The sequence below is a fragment of the Leptosomus discolor genome, chromosome 12, assembly GCF_034619465.1.
Source record: "Leptosomus discolor isolate bLepDis1 chromosome 12, bLepDis1.hap2, whole genome shotgun sequence".
Lineage (NCBI taxonomy): Eukaryota > Metazoa > Chordata > Aves > Leptosomiformes > Leptosomidae > Leptosomus > Leptosomus discolor.
Window position 1 is genome coordinate 791,886 of NC_141402.1, and position 19,658 is coordinate 811,543.

The window sequence follows — 19,658 nt, forward strand, 5'->3', positions numbered from 1 at the left end:
ACGCAGGAACTGATTTTGCGGAAGCAAACTTTTTAAATTTCTTGCTTTATTTTTGCAGAGGAATTCCTCTCACCAAAGAAGTTGCAGGTTTACGTTAGCACCGGTCAAGAAGGGAGCTGTGAGGCTTTGGCTTTTGGGGCCTGCAGCTCTGAGGCAGCACAGCGAGACGCTGCTTTCAGGCAGGCGTTGCCAGGCTGGCTCCTCGGCTTTGGACAGAGAGCTGCTGCACGGGATCAGCCGAAACCCAACAAAGAGGTAACACAGAAGACGACCGCGCACACAGGCGTCTAGAGAAGAGGGAGGACACAGAGCACGGCTACAGAAAGCCCGGTTTAGTCTGCCAGGAGTCTGCTATTAGCAGGTCTATTAATCCAGAATTCACGTCCCAACCAACACGCTTGGTCATTGCTCCCTAATCCTTCTTTGAACATATTTACATATCTTTGACCTTCGAGCATAGAGCGGCAAGTCGAAACGCTTTGCTCTTCCGTTTACGAAAAAGCACCTCTTTTTATTCTCATATTTGATAATTAAGTATCTCCCAGTTCCACACTGGGAACATGAAAATCACTCCATGATTTTTTTCAAGTCATTCACGATAATTCATAATTTTTTCAGTTCATTCACTACCGTACAGATGCCCACTCAAGACCTCCTCGGCCTGTCCCCCCCCTTTGAGGGTAAGAATCTCGAAGATCGAGTCTCTCTTTACGATTCCATCTTGTTCTCACGCCGTTCCCTCACGGTCCCGCCTCATCTCATCCACGGCCCCCCCGACAGGGCTGGCAGCCCGGGAGCACCGTTCCGAGCCGCCAAACACTAACCTACACCTCGTCATCACTCACAGCGGCGCTTTCCCCAACGTGAAGCACTTCGCACCGATCGGGGCTGCATTTACCCGTCAGTTTACCAGGCGATTCCCCTCACGCTTCGAGGCTCCTCCCGGCTCCAGCGACCCCCGGCGCAATCTCCTCAGGTCCCGGCCCCCGCACCGCTCAACCCTCGCCCCGAGGCACCAGCTCTGCGGGGCCTCTCCTCCCAGCGGGATCGACCTCGACCTCCTCCTCCTCCTCCTCCTCCCGCCCTTTGTCTGCCTTCCCCTCACTGGTCGTTACTCCGCGGGATCCGCCCCAGCAGCAGGCGACGGCCGACGCCTCAGGCGCTTCCCGCGCTCCCCCGGCCCGGCCTCTACTCGCCTTCTCCCCGCCGGGACCCGTCCCAGGCCGCTCTCACCGGCCGGTCCGGACGAGGCCTTCACATCTGCCGCCACCGGCGGGGCACGGCCCGCTCCTCTCCGCCGCTGCGCCCCGCCTCCCCAGCGCCCGCAGGGCCGGGCCGCCGCCGCTTCGCTATTCAAACCTAACCGCCGCCTGGCGCGCCTGCGCTTCGCGCCAAACCGCCGTCGTGACGACGGCAGAGCGGCGCTGTGCAGCGGCCGCCGTACAGCATGGCGCTCCCCAGCGCTCCGTACAACATGGCGACCTCCGCGGGATCAGCCCTGTTGCCTGCCATTTCGCTATTCCCCCTCGCCAGCACGTCCCGCAGCCGCAGCGATCAGGCTGGCGCGGCGGCGGCCGGGCCGCGCGGGGTTGCTCGGTCCCCTCGCGGTGGTGTCGCTACGCGTTTTGCCAAGGCAGAGCCGAGCCGGCGGCGCCATCTCGCAGAGCGGGCGGCAGACGGGAGAGGGTGCCGGGAGCGGTCGCTTTCTTTCTTATAGGCTGGGGGAAAAGCTAGGTTGTCGTGACGAGGTGGCCGAGTGGTTAAGGCGATGGACTGCTAATCCATTGTGCTCTGCACGCGTGGGTTCGAATCCCATCCTCGTCGAAAAATTAAGTTTTCTTCTTCACTTTTTTTTTTTTTTTTTTAATTTTTCTCGGGGCGTTGAGCCGCTCTCTGACGCTGGCTCACGGCCCGCTCCGGGCGCGGCCCGCCAGCCCCGGGGCCGCGGGCAGGCCTCTCCTCAGGGGTAGGCCCCACGCTGGGCCTGGGGACACCCCTCCGGCTCCCGCCTCCCCGGGGTGACACTTTAATCGTTAACAGCAAGAAAAGGAAGCGAAGCTGCCGCCCGGGGCAGCCACGGTGGCTGTGGCGGTGCCCCAACAGTGTCCCAGGGGTTTAGGTGTCACGGCCCCGGGTGCCAGTGAGGCTGGCAGGGCGGGTAGGCCGCTGCCCGCTCTTCTCACAAACCGGGCACACCACGGAGCTGCGAACGCTGCCGGGAACAAACTGCCCCTGAAACTCTTCTTGCAGTCCCGACAAAGCGGCGCGTCCGGGCTGGCCTGGGCTGCAGCGGCAGCTCTGGGGCAATCTCTGCAAGAGCAGGGGTTGGGGGAGCTCCAGGCAAACGGATCCTGGCACCTTACTGAAACTTACATCAAGGTTTGCTTCAGAAAGATAATTATCGCAGCCGCCTTGCTTTTCATGAAGCTGTGGTGATTTAAAAAGCATAAATAATTGTACTGAAGAGATACAAGGAAGCTTTTCCTCTCTGCCTAATCCATCAGTAGTTACCTTTCTTTTAAAAAAGTCTGAAGTAGAAGTTAACGAAACAGGGGACTGGCCGGCCCCACGGGTTAAACACGCCATCGCAGCCCGGGAAGGGGCCTCTCAGACGTAATGTACCACAACAGCTCTGCGAGCCCTCCGGGCACACGCTGCGGCACGTTTAACTACACTTCAAGCCTTCTGGAAATCAGATTATACTAAATCCTGTGCAGAGAAGGGCCAGATCACGACTCCCTAGCCTCACAAGTGGCACCCAGAACGGACCAGTTAAAACACAGCGGGAAAAGGGTCAGCACGTGGAAGATGGGCATCTTGGTGATGTTTTAGGGGTCAATTCTGAGTCAGTCCTACACAACAATGTGTAAGGCACAGCAAAACTCCCACCAGTGTTTGCCAGGAGGATTTATTTGTATTGATGGTGCTTTAGCTGCTGGCAAGATGCACATTCTCACGGTCCTTTGCTGTAGCATAAAAAGCGTATCAAAAGAAAAGCGTACTAGGGAAAGGACTTCTTCCAGGACCTACACTTTGTACAGGTGACTTTATGCCCACAATCACCCCCCAGCCAGAACACAGTATTTACCTCAGACCTCATCTTCGGTGGGAATTTATCGCAACACCTCCAAGAGTAACGCCTTCCCTGTTAGCACAACAGCAAGCGCCAACTCTTGTGCATGATTACAGCACGTGGCGGCTGGACACCAGCTCTGAACTGAAATAAAATGTAATACAATAGAGTTGGTGGTGGGTTCCTTGTGAAATCAACCTTAAATCTTCATTATTCAAAGTATCTTGAAAACAGAAGCCCTGAGGTTTCTTGACCAGCAAGGTGTGATAATTAAAAGACACTAACTGCAGTCATCACGCAGAGCCAGAAAAAGGAAAAACCCAGCACTGAGCTCCAGTTCCACATCAGGCCCTTCAACCATCCAGTCTCCATCTACTGGCACAAGTCAGTAAAATCCCTTTCAGACGCTTATGTCTTAGAGAGAGGGTAAAAAAACCCCCACACCTCCCCAAACCCTCCAGATAATATAACTTGGGACACCTCAAAGTCTAATTAAAGACTGTTGCCCCTACATCTCCTACCTTTCCCGTGCACCTGGAGCTAGTGCAGCTGCAGACACCCGTATTTGTACACAAGTTTCACTTACAGTTACATGAAATATGTATTTCAGTGCATGAAAAAAACTGGATGACACTAGTTTCTAGCATGATCTCTCAACACGGGGGACCTTTTACCTCCTTTGTTTAACAAGCTGTAGCCAAGTACTAGACCTGGCCTTAATACATGATGGCATGTTAAAAAAAAAAAAATAGCTGTGGTTAAATGAGCATCACGAGACCCTTGGCAGGCTGTGGAAGAGCAAAGCTCAAGCCTGAGTGAACTTTCATGGGAACATTCAACACGTCAGCTGGATGATCCAGGAAAGAAATAAATCACTTGGCTAGTCTGAGCTACTGGAAGAAGTAAGCTCTGGTTTATGGTACACAACTGGAAGAAGCAAGCGCTGGTTTTTGGTACACAAGTCCTGATCCTGGCAACACCATCCCCAAGCGATTCCAGGAGCCTTGCCAAGGATGGAAGGTAGTCGTTCCTGCGGGCCTGGCCACCTCTAGGTCCCCAGCATCCCACTCACAGCCACCACCTGTGAAGCACAGAGCTCTCCAGTAACCCGTGTGAAATGGGCAAACTGGTAATAAAAGATCTGTGTGAAAACCACGTCTTGGGGGGCTGAGAAACAGCCAGAGCTCCTAGGGCACGGCATGACAAGGAGAGACCATCCGAGACCAGGCCATGCTCCAGCAAGGCTGCTATCACGCTTGCTGAGTAGCATCAGCTCCTCTGGATTTCTTTCTTCACCTCTGGAAAAGGTTTCCCTGATATTTCACAAGTGCAGAACACGATGCAGGTGCCCTGTGCAGGAGAGTGTGGAATGATGGGGCGAAACCCACTGTCTGCAAACAGTCCAGAAACAACACGGCTCTGCCCAGTAAAGGTTCTCATTGCCCGCAGCAGTCACTGGAGCTGGTCACGACCACCGGGATACAGAATAGAGGAAAAAATAAAAAAAGAAAGAACCTGAGACAGAAGATTATAATGACCCTCCCAGAGGCCAATAAACAACCATATAAGCACTGATGAAAATAAGAACTACAGTGGTATTTATCATCCTGGAAACATATTAATATAAAATGTATTAAAAAAAAGTCTTCTGGGGAATAAAACAGCTTTTGTTTGGTCTTTAAAGCTCATTGTCACACTGAAGGGATATTAAAAACAGTTCCACCCCAATCAGAAACAACCTGCCTACAGCACAGTTTAATGAAAACCCAAACACAACGTTGGCAGACTGACCCCTGATTTGGCTTTCTGCTCAAGTATGTTTCCAACGAGGCATAAGGGACAGAGATCCACAGGCTCTCAGAAGAGAAGCCGCCCCTTTTTGAGAAGGCACAAGATGTCACAGGGGAGGTAGAATCAGTCTCCTTATATATCTCATAAGGACAAAATCTGGGGACTAGTACCTCCAAAACCAGGCCCAATATAAAACAACCAGTCCCCAGACTTCCTAACGTTAAATTAAGCGCTTATTCGAAGGAATACTGGAAGAGGAATTTCAAAGCAAAGCCGACCCTGCTGGCAAACAGCAAGCACAAACTGCATCAGCTTGACAGAGCTCTGGTTTTACCTGACGGTGCTCTCAGGGATTATGTTTGAGTTTTAAAATCGGTCTGACAACAAAATACAGTAAAACTCGTTTTGTGTACGTGACATCCAGCACATCGAGCGACATCGCAGCAGCTCCTCCGGTAAGACACAAGAACGTCGCAGGCCGGAAGAAAAGTCAGTTGCTGACTTTTACGTGCACGTACTTAATTATCTGTGTGGATAATCAACAGCAGCCCCAGAATCCGCAGAGATCCCCGCGCCCAGCAGAGTTTACTGCCCAGAAGCGCTACTTCCCTGGAGGGCAACATAACCCCGGTGCTGGAGCCCCGTCTTCCTGCCCACCCCTGTCGGCAGCAGGACAGTTCTCCAGCCCCAACAACCCTTCCCACCCCAGCTCGAGGCACGGGCAGTCTGTTCACCTCAACCCCATGGAAAAAGTAAATCTTAGGCCTTGACAAGATGCTTCCTTGGCCAACAATGTCCAGAGGTGTCAGGTGTCCTCGGTCATTCCTCCCAGTCCTCCAGTGCCCACTCGGGCATCTTGGAGCAATACTCAAACTCGGCTCCCTTGTAGCGCAAGGCATGGAGGTACATCACCAGCTCCTTGGGAGACGGGTCCCGCCGGCTGATTTTACACTCCACGCACAAAGGGTCCTTCTCTCCTGAACTCTTTTCTCCCGTTTGCCCATCTCGATTCTCACACAAACTGAGGTCTTTATTTTTTTCAAGCGTTTCCAGGTTGGTATCTGAGTTCAGTGGACAAGCTGCTATGTCATTTCTCAAGAGATCCTTAGTGTCTGGCTCAGGCTCCTTAGTGTCCTTGGCAGGGCAGTCCTCACGGACAGGGTCAGCCCGTGCAGACTCTGGGCAGTCACTTGAATTACCAGAGTCTTTATTTTCAGCATTGGAGTTCAAGTCCTCCTCCGAAATACCCAAGATATCCAGGCTTTGTTTGGAACGATGCTCTTCTACTAGCGCCTTGAGGAGTTCTTCATCCGTTTTATCGATCTTGCCACCCCTGCCCCGCTCAGGGCCCCAGGCTTCCATGTTATAGATGGGGTCGTTGACGATGGGATGCCCCAAATACTGCAAATGGACCCGGATCTGGTGCGTGCGGCCCGTACGCGGAAGACACTTGACGACGCTGGTCTTGCCGTTGTAACTGAGTCTCTGGAAGATGGTTTTGCAGCATTTCCCTTTGGGGTCCACGCGGCACACTCCCACTTTGTAAGAAACAACCAGGATGGGCTCTTCGCAGACCACTTCGTGTTCTGGAAACTCCCCCACCACACGACAGACATACTCCTTCTCCAGCTACGGGGAGACACAAGAGGAACTCAGAAAACAGAACAGAACACTGCCTCCGTCCTGATTACACCCGAGCCTCAGCCTAACTACTCCTCTCTTTCTCTTCAACGAGATACATTTGTAGGCAACATACTGCCCAAATTACAACTGAACAAGAAAGGGAAAAAAGTAAAATCAGCTATTTAAAGCCAAGTTTCTCAGGCTTTCCCCAGCTAGTCGGGAAATCAAGAACACAAGGACCTGGTCTGTTTTCCTCATAGTAAATTCAAGAGCCATCTCTCAGTGACCTTCAGTTTAGGGCCTCGAAGCAAACCCTGGAAGGTAGTACCTTACAGCTACAGTTCTGTTTGGGTCAAGAGCCGCTGGAAAAAAGACTGCTCTCTGTTTTGCAGTCGCAGTCAGTTCCCGCAGCCCCTTTAGGGAAGGTGATCCCTTTCAATCTCCTCTTTCCAAAATCGATTAAATTTTTAGTCAGTCTTTTTCTCTTAATGCCTCTTGTGCTTAACACGGCAAGAACAGTACGGTGACTGCAAGCTGGTTTGTGAACTTGTGCTCGCTTAGACCAAAAATTTGGCTGACTTTGGGCCTAATCTCTTTCAAGAAAAGACCATGCAAGAGACTCCAAACACTACTGCAGCCCTTTGCTCTCACCTGCCTCTCCCGAACCTGCTCGTCGAGCCTCTTGGATACCTCTGCGGTCTTGGCAAACATGAGTACTCCCGAGGTCATGCGATCCAGTCGGTGAATGGTATGCAACTCCTTCAGGTCATGCTCTTTGCCCAGGATGAAGATGACCGTGTTGTGACGAAACCTGCCGCAGGGATGGACTGGCAAAGAGGAGGGTTTGTCCACCACCACCACCTCGTCATTCTCCACCAAGATCTGGATAGGCTGGGCAGTGACCGGCGGCTCGTGGCGATGCACCGTATTCCTGAGAAAATCATTATTCTGCAAGACAGACGGACAACTACCGTGACTCCAGCCTGCGTAACCACCCCACCTGACCACGCACAATGGGGGCTTGATATTGCGGGGGGGAATGAAATCCCCTTTGTCCTGGAACACGAGATCTAGCACTACTCTGCACATCGCCCCTTGAACTCCACACCCTGCCCTGAGCTGTATCTCCGTGCCTCGCCCGCTCTCGGGGGGCTGTGGGGCAGGCACAGGGCTGCAGGGTCTGCATACCCCTGACCCCGCTGGGGTAAGGATTCCCTGGGAGACCCCATGTCCCCTCAAACACCGCCGACTTTAGCATCACCGCGGGGTTATTTCGCCGCGCTCGGCGCGATGCTCATGGCCAGAGCCGAGCTGGGCTCTCCCCACGCCGGGTTACCGGCCCGCCACGCCACGCTCGCTACCAGGACACCTCCAGGGGCACCCAGCCCGGGGTGGAGGGGCGGCAGGGGAGCGCCCACCTTGAGCACGATGTCCAGGTCGCGCACGGGCTCCTCGTTGAGGCGGAGGCGGCCGGCGCGGGCGGCGGCGCGGTAGTAGGCGAGGGGCTGAGCGCGGAACTCGGTGCTGAAGACGTGCAGGAGGCTGCGGCCCACCCAGCGCCCCTTGCAGTAGGTTCGGAAGTCGAAATAGTAGGGCCGCACCTTGCGCAGCCCCCCCTCGAAGTAGTAGGAGGTCTCGGCGAAGTGCGCGGCGCCGAAGCTCACCCCCGTGCTCAGCTTCCGCGGCGGCGGCACGTAGCGCTCCCCAGCCGCCAGCCGCCGCTTCTTAGGGGCCGGCGCCGCCTCCTCCTTGTCCCCGGGGCCCGGCGCCGCCTCCGCCTTGTCCCCGGGGCCCGGCGCCGCCTCCGCCTTGTCCCCGGGGCCCGGCGCCGCCATGCCGCCGGCGCGGCGGGCGAGGAGCGGCAGCGGCGAGCGGGCCCGGCTCCGCGCCACCCAGCACAGCCGCGCTGCCCACACCGCGCCGGCGCACCGCCTCCCGCGCGGCGCACGGCGTGACGCTGCGCGACGCGGCCAATCGCCGGGTGGCCACGCCCCCGCCCCCCCCCCCCGCGCTCGCGCGGCGGTCACCTCTCGCCTTCCCGCCTCAGGTGAGGGCGGCGGCGCTGAGGGGAACGCGGCTCCATGGACCGGGCAGCGCCGGCACCGCGGGGCGCTCCCCCCCGGTAACTGCCCCAGAAAAGGCCTTTAAGTCTCACCGTGACCCCCCGCCGCCCTTCACCCTGCGATTCAGCCGCGCCCCGTCCGCCCCCCCGCCCCCCGCCGCGGGAGAAGGAAGGGCGCGTCAGGGAAAAGCCGAGAGACCGGGATTTTTCTTAACTCCCAAATTCTCAGTGTTGTTACCAGAGGGTAAATTAGGTGATGCGAGACAGGGAGAGAACACGCTGTCATAATTAAACGTTGACAAATCAGGGTAGATCGCTGCTCTCAAACAGTAATTGCGTCTGACTTTCTTCAAGCATTAGGCAGAGTAGTCAATATTAAAGAGTATTTTTAGTGAAGGTTTAAGTATTCCTGTCTGCCTTTGGAACAGATGTTATCTACAGCTCATCAGAGGGGACGGCTGGACTTGGCTGGATCCACTGACTGGCGGGAAGCAGACATGGCCTCCGAGAGCCTCCCCTGCTCCTGGAGAAACACCCTGTCCTCCAGCCCTCCGTAACGAGCTCTGCTGAAGCAGAACTTGCCTTCGCAAGCACGTCCACTCATCAAGCTTCCGTTCAAAAAGCAGAGCCGTACAGACCCATCTACAGTCATAAGTCCCGCTCATGAGCTTTTGAGGTCACTTTAGAGATATCCATCCGTCAGAATTCATCCCTGAGGCAAAGAAAAACCAACAGTTACTATTCGTGCCTTTCAGATCAACAGAATCGACACGGCTACAGTGTTTATGGAAGTGCATGGGCTCCAAAAAAAAGAAAAAAAAAAAGCTCGAGTCCTCAGTCTGCAAGCCTCATCTAACAGAAAACACATCTGGCTCTTCTGCCATGCCCTACCACAGCCAAACCTCTTTCTTCTCTGTCTTTACAAACAGCATCTGCTAGGAATCCAGGACTCTGTCAGTAAAGCCAGCAGTCAAGGAGAGCAAGCCCACAGGGACAGCTGCGAGGAAGAAACGTTCCTCAAGGGAGAGCAAATTTTTACCGAGGCCACTGCTTTTCCTTATCTGTTAGGGGAACGTAGATCACGCCCATCAGTTGCGTTTCGATGATCTGCCCGTCGATGGTTTTGTCGTACTGCATCAGGACTTGGTTTGCACCTTCGGGACCAACAGGCAGTATCAGCCGACCTCCTGGCTTCAATTCATTCAGCAACTGGCAAGCACAGAAATCAGAATCAGCAGAGCCAAAAAAAACCCAGACAACAGAAATAAGCCACACTGTGAAGGTCAGGAGACCTCGAAAAGCACAAGCTTGCGGCTCCATTATAGAACAGACAGAAAAAAAGCTTCCAGTGGTTCCCCATTATTATTTGTTTGTTGCTACTGATGCGGGCAGCCCACAGCAACAGACACCCGACACGGCCACTCTTACCTCCTTCGGCACAGTGGCTGCTGCCGCTCCAACGTGAATGGCATCATAGGGAGCCTCTTCGGGGTATCCCTGCCTGCCGTCTCCAACTACAGGGGAAAAAAAAGAGTGCAGAAAAGGCTTTTGTTCTGGCAACAACTCCATGCAAAACCAGTTCTTCCTACATCCTTTCAGCTGAAACCGGGACCATGAAAATTTTCTAACGAGATGCTGATGGGAATTTGAATTTTGTTGGTTCATTTTTAAAAAGGGGGAGAGATTTCTGGAACTGAGCCACACTAGAACAGTCAAAGCCAGGAGAGCCTTGCAATAACACAGCGGCTTTGTGCAGGCTTGAGGTTCCAGAAACAGGACAAGCTGACTCCAGTTATCCTCCCCCAAAACCACAGCAGCGTGTGCAGACCCATTCAGATCAACTAAAATGCAGACGGGGTACAAGCACTCTCCCCTGAAGAGCGTCTCTTACTGAACTAAGACAGTCCCCGCACCCTGGAGCGAGGTGTGCGATCAGACCGCCCGGAGCACGAAATACGGCTTGTTTGCGCCGTAGCGTTCGGCTCAGCGCGGCACGGTGGGGCAACACAAACTGCAACCCCAGAGCTCCTGCAGAGCTCCGCAAGAGCTAATGCTTCAAGGAGGGAACAAGCACCAGGGTCCCAGAGAGCTCACCCACGAGCTTTACGCGGCCAGAGCTGAGCAGAGTGGGATCATCTTCTTGGACGTTTCTGATGGACTCGTGCACCAGCTCTTTGATGTGCTCTACGCCCACAGCTTTCCCCGATGGGCCCATCTGAAAAGAAACCCAGCAGACACGCACCTGTACCCCTCCTGGACGGTGCGGGGATGTATTTCACAGGGCAAGTTACCGCGAGGAGTGGGGAACTTCCAGGAAGAAACCCAAGAGCAGAGTTTCTGAACAGGAGGTGCCAATACTTTGCCCCCTGGGTTTTCAGGCCGAGTAGTCCCAGTTGTACCAGCTACTTGAGGGATACGCAGACACCGCCTACGGCCACTCCCAGCAGCCTTTCATTGCCAAAGAAATAATTATTTGGTAGAATTAGCAGCTTCCGTGGCAGGGCCAGTTTTTGACTCGCCTGCCTCCTGAGAAGGGCAACCTGACCAACTTTCTAGCACTTTGCATAAAATAATTCCAGGAGTTTAGAAAAGAAAGGAACAGCCTGTGACTACTTAGGAAGCAACCTAAAAAGAGCTGACAACGGGCTGGCACAGCAGATGAACACACTCCTCTCCACCTGCCCTGGGTTAACACACAAAACGTCGCCCTGCAGATGCAGCATCCACTAAGATCCCCAAAATGACTGGTTTTGTTTTTACGACAAGCTGGTCTGGGAAGAATCCTTCTGGTCCTTCTGCCCACCTCCTCCCCTCCCCACAAAAAGCAGACACCAGCTCTGCCAAGTCCCCCGTCCCGCCCCACCTCACCGGCTAGAAGGGGAGTCCTGCGCGCTTACCATCCTGGCGAAGCAAGCCGTGAGGTAGCCGCTGCCCGAGCCGACGTCCAGCGCTTTCGCCCCTTCCACCAGCTGGTCCTTGAGCAGCTCCAGCGCGTGGGCGTGCTGCGGGGACAGCAAGGGCAGGACGGTGTGAAACAGCCCCTTCCAGCCTCCTCTCCCAAGACCTTTTCCTACGCTGAGCGCCCTCTGCTCCAGTTTAAACGCAGCACACGTGGCGTTTTGTCTGACACCTTCAGAGCGGAATGTGAGTGTTTGATCTGGGACACCTTTTTGCAGAACAGCATTTAGGAAGAGGTTCAGTAATAAGGTGTGAAGCAGCAGGAAAAGAGGTCCCAACATGAGTGGTTGGCCTCAGTGGCACAGAATTCCTGTCTAAGCGCACTCCAAAGCAACCAGAAGAGCACAGGGCGAACTCTTCTCGAAAAGAAAAAAGCCTCACGTGCACAGTGCCTAAAGAAACGAGCACGATAATCATCTCCAGGGAATCTGTTTCACCTTTCTACTTCATTATTTAAGAAAAAATAAAATAAAAAAAACGGCAAAACAATTTCCTCCATTTCTGTTAAAAGTGAAGAGTTTCACCTACCATATGCGGTGCGCTGATTGTAGCCTTGTATCCTGAAAGGAAACGAGTGACAAGAGTTACGTGATAAACGACAACTCAAATTACCAACGCGAACAGCTCGTATTTTCCCCCACTTTCCCCTAAAAAAATAGGAAAATGCTCTTTTTCGCCACGCTCCAGCGCCTCATTGACTGCAAATCCTGTGGGACTACCCGGAGCACAAGGTGCCCGCGCGTCCCAGCCCCCGGCTGGCGCCTCAGAACGCCCCGCAGCTCTCGCAGCCCGCGCGCGCTCCCCTCCCCAGGCAGCGCTCGGGGCGCTCCTCCGCATGCTGAACGCGGAAAAGCGGCTTTGTTCTTCCCTCGGGATCGACACCTGCCACACGGATGGGGTTGGCTCTACGTGACCTCCCGTCAAACCCAGCCGCTGCTCTGGGGAGAGCACCCGGCACAGGGAGCTCGGACCTGCCCCACCTCTGCCCCCGCCAGCGGGACCAGCGCAGCCCCCGTGCGCACCGTGAGAGCGGCGACCCTCCGCCTCGGGCGACTCACCGATAGACTGCGGAGAGTCCATGTACGGGAAGTACTTGATGTAGTGCCCTCTGTCAGTAGCCAACAGCACATCGAAGACTCGCTGGGATTTAATGATCCCTTTTTCTGGGAGAAGCGGGAAAACAGAGACAGAAAGGACTGAAATCCTCAGTACTGTAGCAGGAGGAGGTCTGGAAGAGGGGAGCACAGTTTGGGGCGCTAATGGAACTGGGAGAATTCAGCCTCAATAACCGATCTCCGAGGGGACAGAAGACATGACCGCGGACGGCAGCACGGCCTTTGCTGCTTCTGCCACACCGCAGGGAATCCCGCTATGGTCCCAGCCACCAGCCCAGCCTCTCTGAGGACGGTGACTTACACCCGCCGCGTTGCTGGGGCTGCCAAACGTCACAAGAGACGGACAGAGCCACCCTCCCACTCCTGAAAGCGGAGACTCTGGTTCAGGTTTCAGGAGCACCGGCACAGGGACTAAAGAGCCACGGCTGCATAAACGCCCCGTGTCCCTTCCCGCCCGATGTCCGTGGGAACTCTCCCAGGGGGAAGACGAGCCGCGGCAGCGGGGGAAAGCCAAAGCTCTTTTTCAGTGCGCTCCCCCCCTGCCCAGAGCGGAGCGGCGGCACCGAGCACGGCTGCAGCCCCAGGACACCCCGCCGGAGGGGAGGCGCAGGCCGCCACGAAGCTCAGCCGCGCCGGGCGCGGGGCGATGCCACGTCATGCAGCGTTCTAAAGGGCGTCACGCGTTTACCGCTCCAGAGGAGCGGAAGGAGAGCCATGGATAGTCTTTCCTCCCACTCTGGAGCGGAAGGAGAGCCGTGGATAGTCTTTCCTCCCACTTCTGGTGTAACATTTTGTTTCCAGTCATAAATAGAACAAGTTCAGATGGGGACAAACCCTGAAATTCAGGCAATACTCCAACATTTCAGAGCGAACAGCACCGCAACGCAGCACTAACGCCAGGCACCCTCGCGCTGACAGACCCTACCAGGCCGCGATCTGTGCCGATACTCACTGTAGAGGTTGTTGACCAGCTCAGGGTGCGTCTTCCCGCTGGAAGTCCAGGCCATCGTCCTGGCGAAGAGCAGTCCCATGAGTGTCAGCACGGCACAGGGCGGCAGGCAGCTCATCCCAGGCAGCGGCCTGCTGAGAGAGGGACCGCGGCTGCTTGACAGGCGCCCCAAAACCTAACCCACCCTCACCGTAACGCAGTCCTGCGCTCGTGGTACGACTCAGAACAGGACAGAGCCTGCGCCCTACACGGGGCCAACTGTCAGCCCCAGAGACTCGACACCTCCCGTGAGCGGAGGAGCGGAGAGCTGTACGCAGGCCCCACCGGCTGCGGATCTCCACCTTCACAGTGACAGGTCATGCCTAAAGCTTCACGCCCGGCCCTCCAAAACCCAACGACGGGGCCGGGGGGTGGGCGCAGGGCAGGGCAGGGCAGGGCAGAAGCCCTTTACGGCCGGCAGCTGCCAGACAAGCCGCCGCCGCCCGCCCAGGCCGCCGTGCGGGTCAGGGTGACATCGGCTAACGGGAGAGACGCGGGGAGGGGACGAGGCCTGCGCCCCGCGCCCCGGCGGAGAGAAGGGCGGCGCCTCCCCGGAAAGGCTGCGGCAAAGCCGAAGCTGGCAAAGCCGCCGGCGGCGGGAGCGCTCCCCGGGCACCGGCGACCACAAGACCCGTCCCCCGCCGCAGGGGAGCGGCTTCCTCCCCGGCACCGGGCGGCCACCGCCTTGCTGGGGAAAGCGGGGCCGAGAGGGCCCGGAGCAGGCCCCAGGCCGCCCCCTCCCCGCCAGGGGCCCGCGGCCATACCAGCCCCTCCGAGCCGGCACCGGTACCGGTACCGGCACCAGCCCCGCGCGCCCCGGCACTCACCGCGCAGCCGCACTAAGGCCCCCGCGGCCCGTTGCCAGGTGTAACGGCTCACTCGCCTCCTCCGCGCAGGAAAACTTCCGCCCTTCACCAAGATGGCGCCGCAGCGGAATCAGCCTCCCTCACGCATCCCGCCCGCTCCCCGCTCTAATAGGCTCCCTCTCGCTGCCGGAGGAGCGCGGCGATTGGCCAGGCCCGCGTGTCAATCGGCGCGTAGCGAGGCCCTGTCGGGGCTTCCCGTGTTTACGGTGCGGGCGGCGGCAGCGGTGGCCCAGGCGGGTGTGGGGACCGGGACCGGGACCGGGACCGGGACCGGGGCGACGGCCGCCGGATCGGCCCCTCCGTGCCCCCGGGGAGGAGAACTGCCGAGCCGAGGCTCGGGCGACCCCGGGAGCGGTGGTGCCGGGGCCTGCGGGGAGGGGGCGCGGTGGCGGCAGGGGCAGGGGCAGCGCGGCCTGCCTCCCTGCGGGGTCCCTCGGCGCCCGGCGGGCTCGCTGGGTCTGTGGGGACGAGTGCGACACGTTAGAGCGTGTCGTCGCTGTCCGGAGGGAGGCCGCGCTTCCCCGGTGGGAGGAGAGGTCCCTGAAACGTCTGGTGACATGACTTGGGCGGGGGGTGGGGGGTAGATGGGGGGGGCGCGGGGTTTTCCTGCTCGGTGTTCATCAGGTCATTCCCCCACCTCAGGACCTCACGATGAGAATGATTGAGAGCATTGACTCCGCGGTCACCAGGTCCAGCGAAGACCTCTGGGCCGAAATCTGTTCGTGTCTGCCACGCCCCGACCAGAAGGATGCTGGCCCTGCCTTCACAGACTCCTTCACGGATGCCTGCGCCGACGGAGGAAGCCAGGGCAGTGGGTCAGATGGCTCTTCCCAAACGAATCTGAAGCCCTGGGCACCCCTGAATGATTCAGAGGTGTATTTGGCATCCCTAGGTGAGTGTCTGGTAAGGCTTAGACTTCTCCACTTGCTTGGGTGCCTGGTGGCAGCTGTGGCTCAGTGTCATGACTGAGGTGGCGGTGCCCACAGCTCGGGTTGGAAAGGTGGCTTGCAGCTACTTTACAGAACATCTCGCTCGTTTGCTGCAGGTGCATGAGTGGAAATAAGAAGCACGGCCCTAGCTTCTTCAGCTGTGCCACAGAAAGGAACTTCTTATCAAGTACAAACCAAAGTATTCAGGTTTTTTCCCCCAAAATAAGTGGGGTAGGGACACTGCTGTTTGTTCTCTGAAGAGCATGGAGTTCCGCTGTAGTTGACCTGGGGAGGGGAAATGTGTTCTGAGCTTGTCCCAGAGCCTACGTGTTTCTGCGCTACCGGTGTTGGTCTCGTTCTTTTTGTGGAGCCTCGGGAGACACTTCTGAGTGGAAAAAGTGACATTTCTTCCTGTGAGCTGGTTGGAGGGGAGGGGGGCAGGTGTGGGAAGGAAAGCTCTGATGCTTTCCCAAATCGTGCCTGCTGGAATCTGTGTTGTAAGATGTCAGATCCTGCAGATCGTCCTGGTGCGGTTGCTTAATTCCTGCCCAACCTCCGAAGCCGTGAGTTGATTGTGAACAGCACAAGAGCTGCTGGGAACACCGGATCCGGGGGGGGACAGTGCTGGAGCTCACACCCGAGCACTGCTGAGCGCTGCAGCCTTTAGCTCGAAGGCTGCGGAATTTGTCACCCTCTTGTGAGTGTTTCCTACTGCCTTCAGGGCGCTCAGCCCCGGCACGGACGCTCCCATTGCCTGTTAGGAGGAAGCTTCGGGGTTCCCCTGCACTCCAGCAGTGGGGCTGCTGCTCCCAACACTCGCAGCAAAACATTCCATCTTTATGGCTCTTCTTTTCCCCTTCCTTCCCTCCTGTGGAGTTATTTTTGTCTGGAGCCAGTTTGTAACCTGGTTTGCAGCGCAGCCACGCGCGCAGTTGCCTTGGCTTGCGTAGGAGGCTGCCTGCAGAAGCGGGCCAGGAGGGAGGGGTGGCAGAAGTGGCTTTTTAAGCTTTTATTTCTGCTGGAGCTTCCCTCCTGCCTTAGCTGCTGTTTTGGACTTAGTGCACTAAGGAGAGTTCTTAGTTTCAGATCAAGGGTGCCGCAGCAACCGGACATAAACGGCTCCTCTGGCGTTAATTGCTGCCGCAGTCCCCGCCGGTTCAGAAGATGCCGGTGGGTTAGTTTTTACAAGCAGGCTTCAGACTAGATCCGTGTCTGTTCTCTCCCAGCTGGGATGAGAGCGTAACACTAGCGCAAAGTTTCCCTTGTGCATTCTGGCCAAGTCAACAGAAATGAACCCGTGTGTTCGGCCAGACACGATAATCCAAATCTTCGGAGCTGCTGGGGCTGGAGGCTCCCAGTGACAGCTCAGTCCTGTGACAGGACAACCTCCAAAAGGCTCCCCAGGTGGGCCAGGGTGGTGTGACCCGGCCCAGTTCAGCTAACGGTGACACGCCTTTCAGTGAAAAGTGTGATTACGAGTCAATGCCTGGCCCAGTTGAGGGAGGAAACGGTTATAATGGGATTTGGTGACCACAGGAATTAATGAAATGTGCTTTCTTGTAGCTTTGTGTGCTGTAGTTGGGATTACCCTGCGTCTGGTAAGGAGGCACGTTCGTCGTTCCCTGGGGCTGAGACACAAGGTCACATTCTGCTCCGAGATACCCCACTGATAACACCCCTGCGCTCCCATTTTTTCCCTCAGTTTGGGCATTATTTGGGTTCACACTAAACTTAGTGTGATTTGTGTTCCGTGCCAGTTGGCTTGGAAATTGTGGGGACTTACTGCCTGTGAGATCTGAACCCTCCTGGGTGGTCTCCTGGGGACTGAACAGTGTGAAAGTGCTGAAAACTCCCAAGGGGCAGAGCTGACCGGTTGCATAAACCTTCCTTCCTCCAGAAGCGTCACCTGGAAAACAGCGTCTTGTATCCGTGCAAGAAGTGCCGTCCTGCGGGCCTGGGATTAGGGGGGGGAATGTCTTTTAAAATAGAGCTTAGTCTTGAAAAGGTAATTTAACTTTTTTGATATACAAGTCCGGATAGTTCTTCTCTTCCCTTTCAGAAGAACGTAACAGAGGTAACAAAGACCCCTGCTTTGCCTCTTCACAGAGAGAAGGCTGATGAGAATTAAAGGCTTGTCCCAGGAGGTGACCTCCAAGGATATGCTGCGCACTCTCTCCCAGGCGAAGCAGGAGTGCTGGGACAGGTTCCTGCAGGAGAAGTTGGAGTCCGAGTTCTACACAGAGGGACGCGACTCCGACGAGAGGTGAGCAGCGCGCCGGTGCGGCGGGGTCACCGCTCCCCGCGCGGGCCGACGGCCTTGACCGCTCGGAAGCGAGAGGTTTTGCCAGGACTGCGAGGCCGACGGCACCCGCCTCGTGGCCTCGGGCGAGGCTGCCGCGGGCGCCGCGAGGCGTTTGACAGCGACCGCTTGTGTCCTGCCGGAGGGGAACGCGCGGGGCTTGAGCCTCCCCTGCTGTTCGCCTGTCCTTGCGTCCCGCCGACCCGGCGTGGAAACTCCCAGAACCTCCTCCGTAATTTCCCAGGTCGCAGCTGGGGCAGGGCAGGGCTGGAGCAGAGGAAGGGCTGTCTGCTGGGTCTCGGGTCGCTTTTTTGAAGGCTTAACTTTAGAAGTGAACCCTGGGCCATTCCCTCCATATTTGCAAGGGCCCAGTTCGGCGCTGGTTCGGACACGAGCGGGATCAGAAGTTCTTCACGGGGTTGGTCCCAGTCCCGAGATTAGATTTCTGGAGCGGCTCTCCCTTCCGTGCCCCTCGCCCGGGGCCTCTGCTCCCTCGCCCACCCCCCCTTTACAGATGAGTACGCGTTAAGGTGAGAGCCCTTTCCTTTGGCAGCCTCGCACTCCCAGTCACTTACAGTGCTCCCCATATTTCTCCTTCCTGAGCTGAGGTTTCTCATGATCGCTTCTAGCTGAAAAGGAGATTATTCTTCTCCCTTGAAGAAAATCTACTTAAGCTAGTTTGGGAGTATGAAAAATAATCCATGTTTATAAGGAGTTTTTAGATTCTTTCTCTGACAAGTTAGCTTCAATGTGATTTGTATTTAAACCCAAGCTTTTGTAGATGTATGTGCTCTTTCCGCTGGCTTTAAAGGCTGGGGGTGTTATCCATGAAAGAATTTTCCTCCCTAGAGTCTGACTGTGAAGTCGGAGGTCACTCCCGAAGGGTGCCAAAGCATTTGGTTCTCACCCACCAACGTAATTAAACAAGCCTTAACGATGAAGCACACAGATACTTTCAAGAACGTTACCAAGTGAAATGCTGCTCTTGTGAAAGAGCAAGAGCAAGTTAATTTTGTTGTGGCAGTATTGAAGGGCTTGAACCACACTTCTAGGAGGTGAGGATACACACACACACACACTTAAGAATTATGATATTAAACTCCTAGGATTACAGCCAGCATTTAAACACAAACGGGGCCAGATCCGTTCTGGTTGGACCCGTTACCGTGAGAGAGGCTGCAAGACAGGAATTAGGATCCCATTGTGATCCGTCCCCTGGTTAGCTCTGGGATGTACGTACTGCCCCGTTCTTCGTCAGCCTGGTGCTGTTACAAATGGTCTCACACTTCCAGCTGTGCTTCCTGTTGTGGTTTCGTCCCCCTCCCTTCCCCCCTGGATTTCCTAATCTTCTTCACAAGCAGGCAGTTGGGGGTTTGGTTTAACACCAGTCTTCTTGCTTCCAGCCCAGAAAGCTGGAAATTGAGTTCTGGTCTCTGGCCACTGAGAGAGACCAGCACTTCAGGGATGTCCAGGCTAAGGATTCGGGAATGGACCTGCTAAGGATTCTTTTCATCGAGAAAAATTGTAGCGTAAAGCTTTTCTAACGGCAGTTTAAAAGCCCAACTACAGCAGAAAGTCTTTGTAAATGAAAGGTTCTGCTTGTTCCCCTGGCACACGGGCCAGCCTCGGGACAGACGGCAGCAGGAATACCCACAGGGGTGCGAGAAGGACGCACGGAGGCTTTTCCTGACGCGTTGTTCGTCCCTTCCCGCGAGGCTCTCTTGCTCCCTTGTCTCACTTGGTGCCTTTGCTTTCCCTCAGCACGCTGGAACACCTGAAGCGGTGGCTGCAGCCGGATAAAGTGGCGATCAGCACCGAGGAGGTGCAGTACCTCATCCCTCCGGAGTCTCAGCCGGAGAAGCAGGAGACTGAGGAAGAGCCTCCAGCTGCCGAGCAGTGAGGGTGGCACCAGCCCCGCGGCAGAGCTGCCTCTTGTCCCAGCCCGGGGGGGCTG

General features: G+C 56.2%; 3 protein-coding genes and 1 non-coding gene across 4 annotated transcripts; 2 read left to right on the top strand and 2 right to left on the bottom strand.

Annotated features, from left to right (window-relative positions):
- Positions 1-1,742: 1,742 nt before the first annotated feature.
- Positions 1,743-1,824, top strand: TRNAS-GCU (transfer RNA serine (anticodon GCU)). The gene has a single exon. It is a non-coding gene; the product is annotated as a tRNA-Ser (tRNA).
- Positions 1,825-5,683: 3,859 nt separating this feature from the next.
- On the bottom strand, positions 5,684-7,216 carry RPUSD2 (RNA pseudouridine synthase domain containing 2). The gene is made up of 2 exons (XM_009952011.2): positions 7,139-7,216; positions 5,684-6,493 (listed from the first exon to the last, which is right to left on the bottom strand). Exons 1-2 carry the CDS (start codon positions 7,214-7,216, stop codon positions 5,684-5,686), a joined length of 888 nt encoding a protein of 295 aa, XP_009950313.2.
- CCDC32 (coiled-coil domain containing 32) lies at positions 7,203-19,658 on the top strand. Its single transcript, XM_086472083.1, has 4 exons — positions 7,203-7,474; positions 15,119-15,368; positions 17,512-17,668; positions 19,466-19,658. Exons 1-4 carry the CDS (start codon positions 7,238-7,240, stop codon positions 19,602-19,604), a joined length of 783 nt encoding a protein of 260 aa, XP_086328209.1. The 5' UTR covers positions 7,203-7,237; the 3' UTR covers positions 19,605-19,658.
- LOC104341247 (protein-L-isoaspartate(D-aspartate) O-methyltransferase) lies at positions 9,180-14,460 on the bottom strand. The gene is made up of 8 exons (XM_086472114.1): positions 14,438-14,460; positions 13,575-13,702; positions 12,566-12,670; positions 12,036-12,067; positions 11,447-11,551; positions 10,644-10,764; positions 9,978-10,063; positions 9,180-9,758 (listed from the first exon to the last, which is right to left on the bottom strand). The coding sequence occupies exons 2-8, from the start codon at positions 13,687-13,689 to the stop codon at positions 9,585-9,587; spliced, it is 738 nt and encodes a 245-aa protein (XP_086328240.1). The 5' UTR covers positions 13,690-13,702; positions 14,438-14,460; the 3' UTR covers positions 9,180-9,584.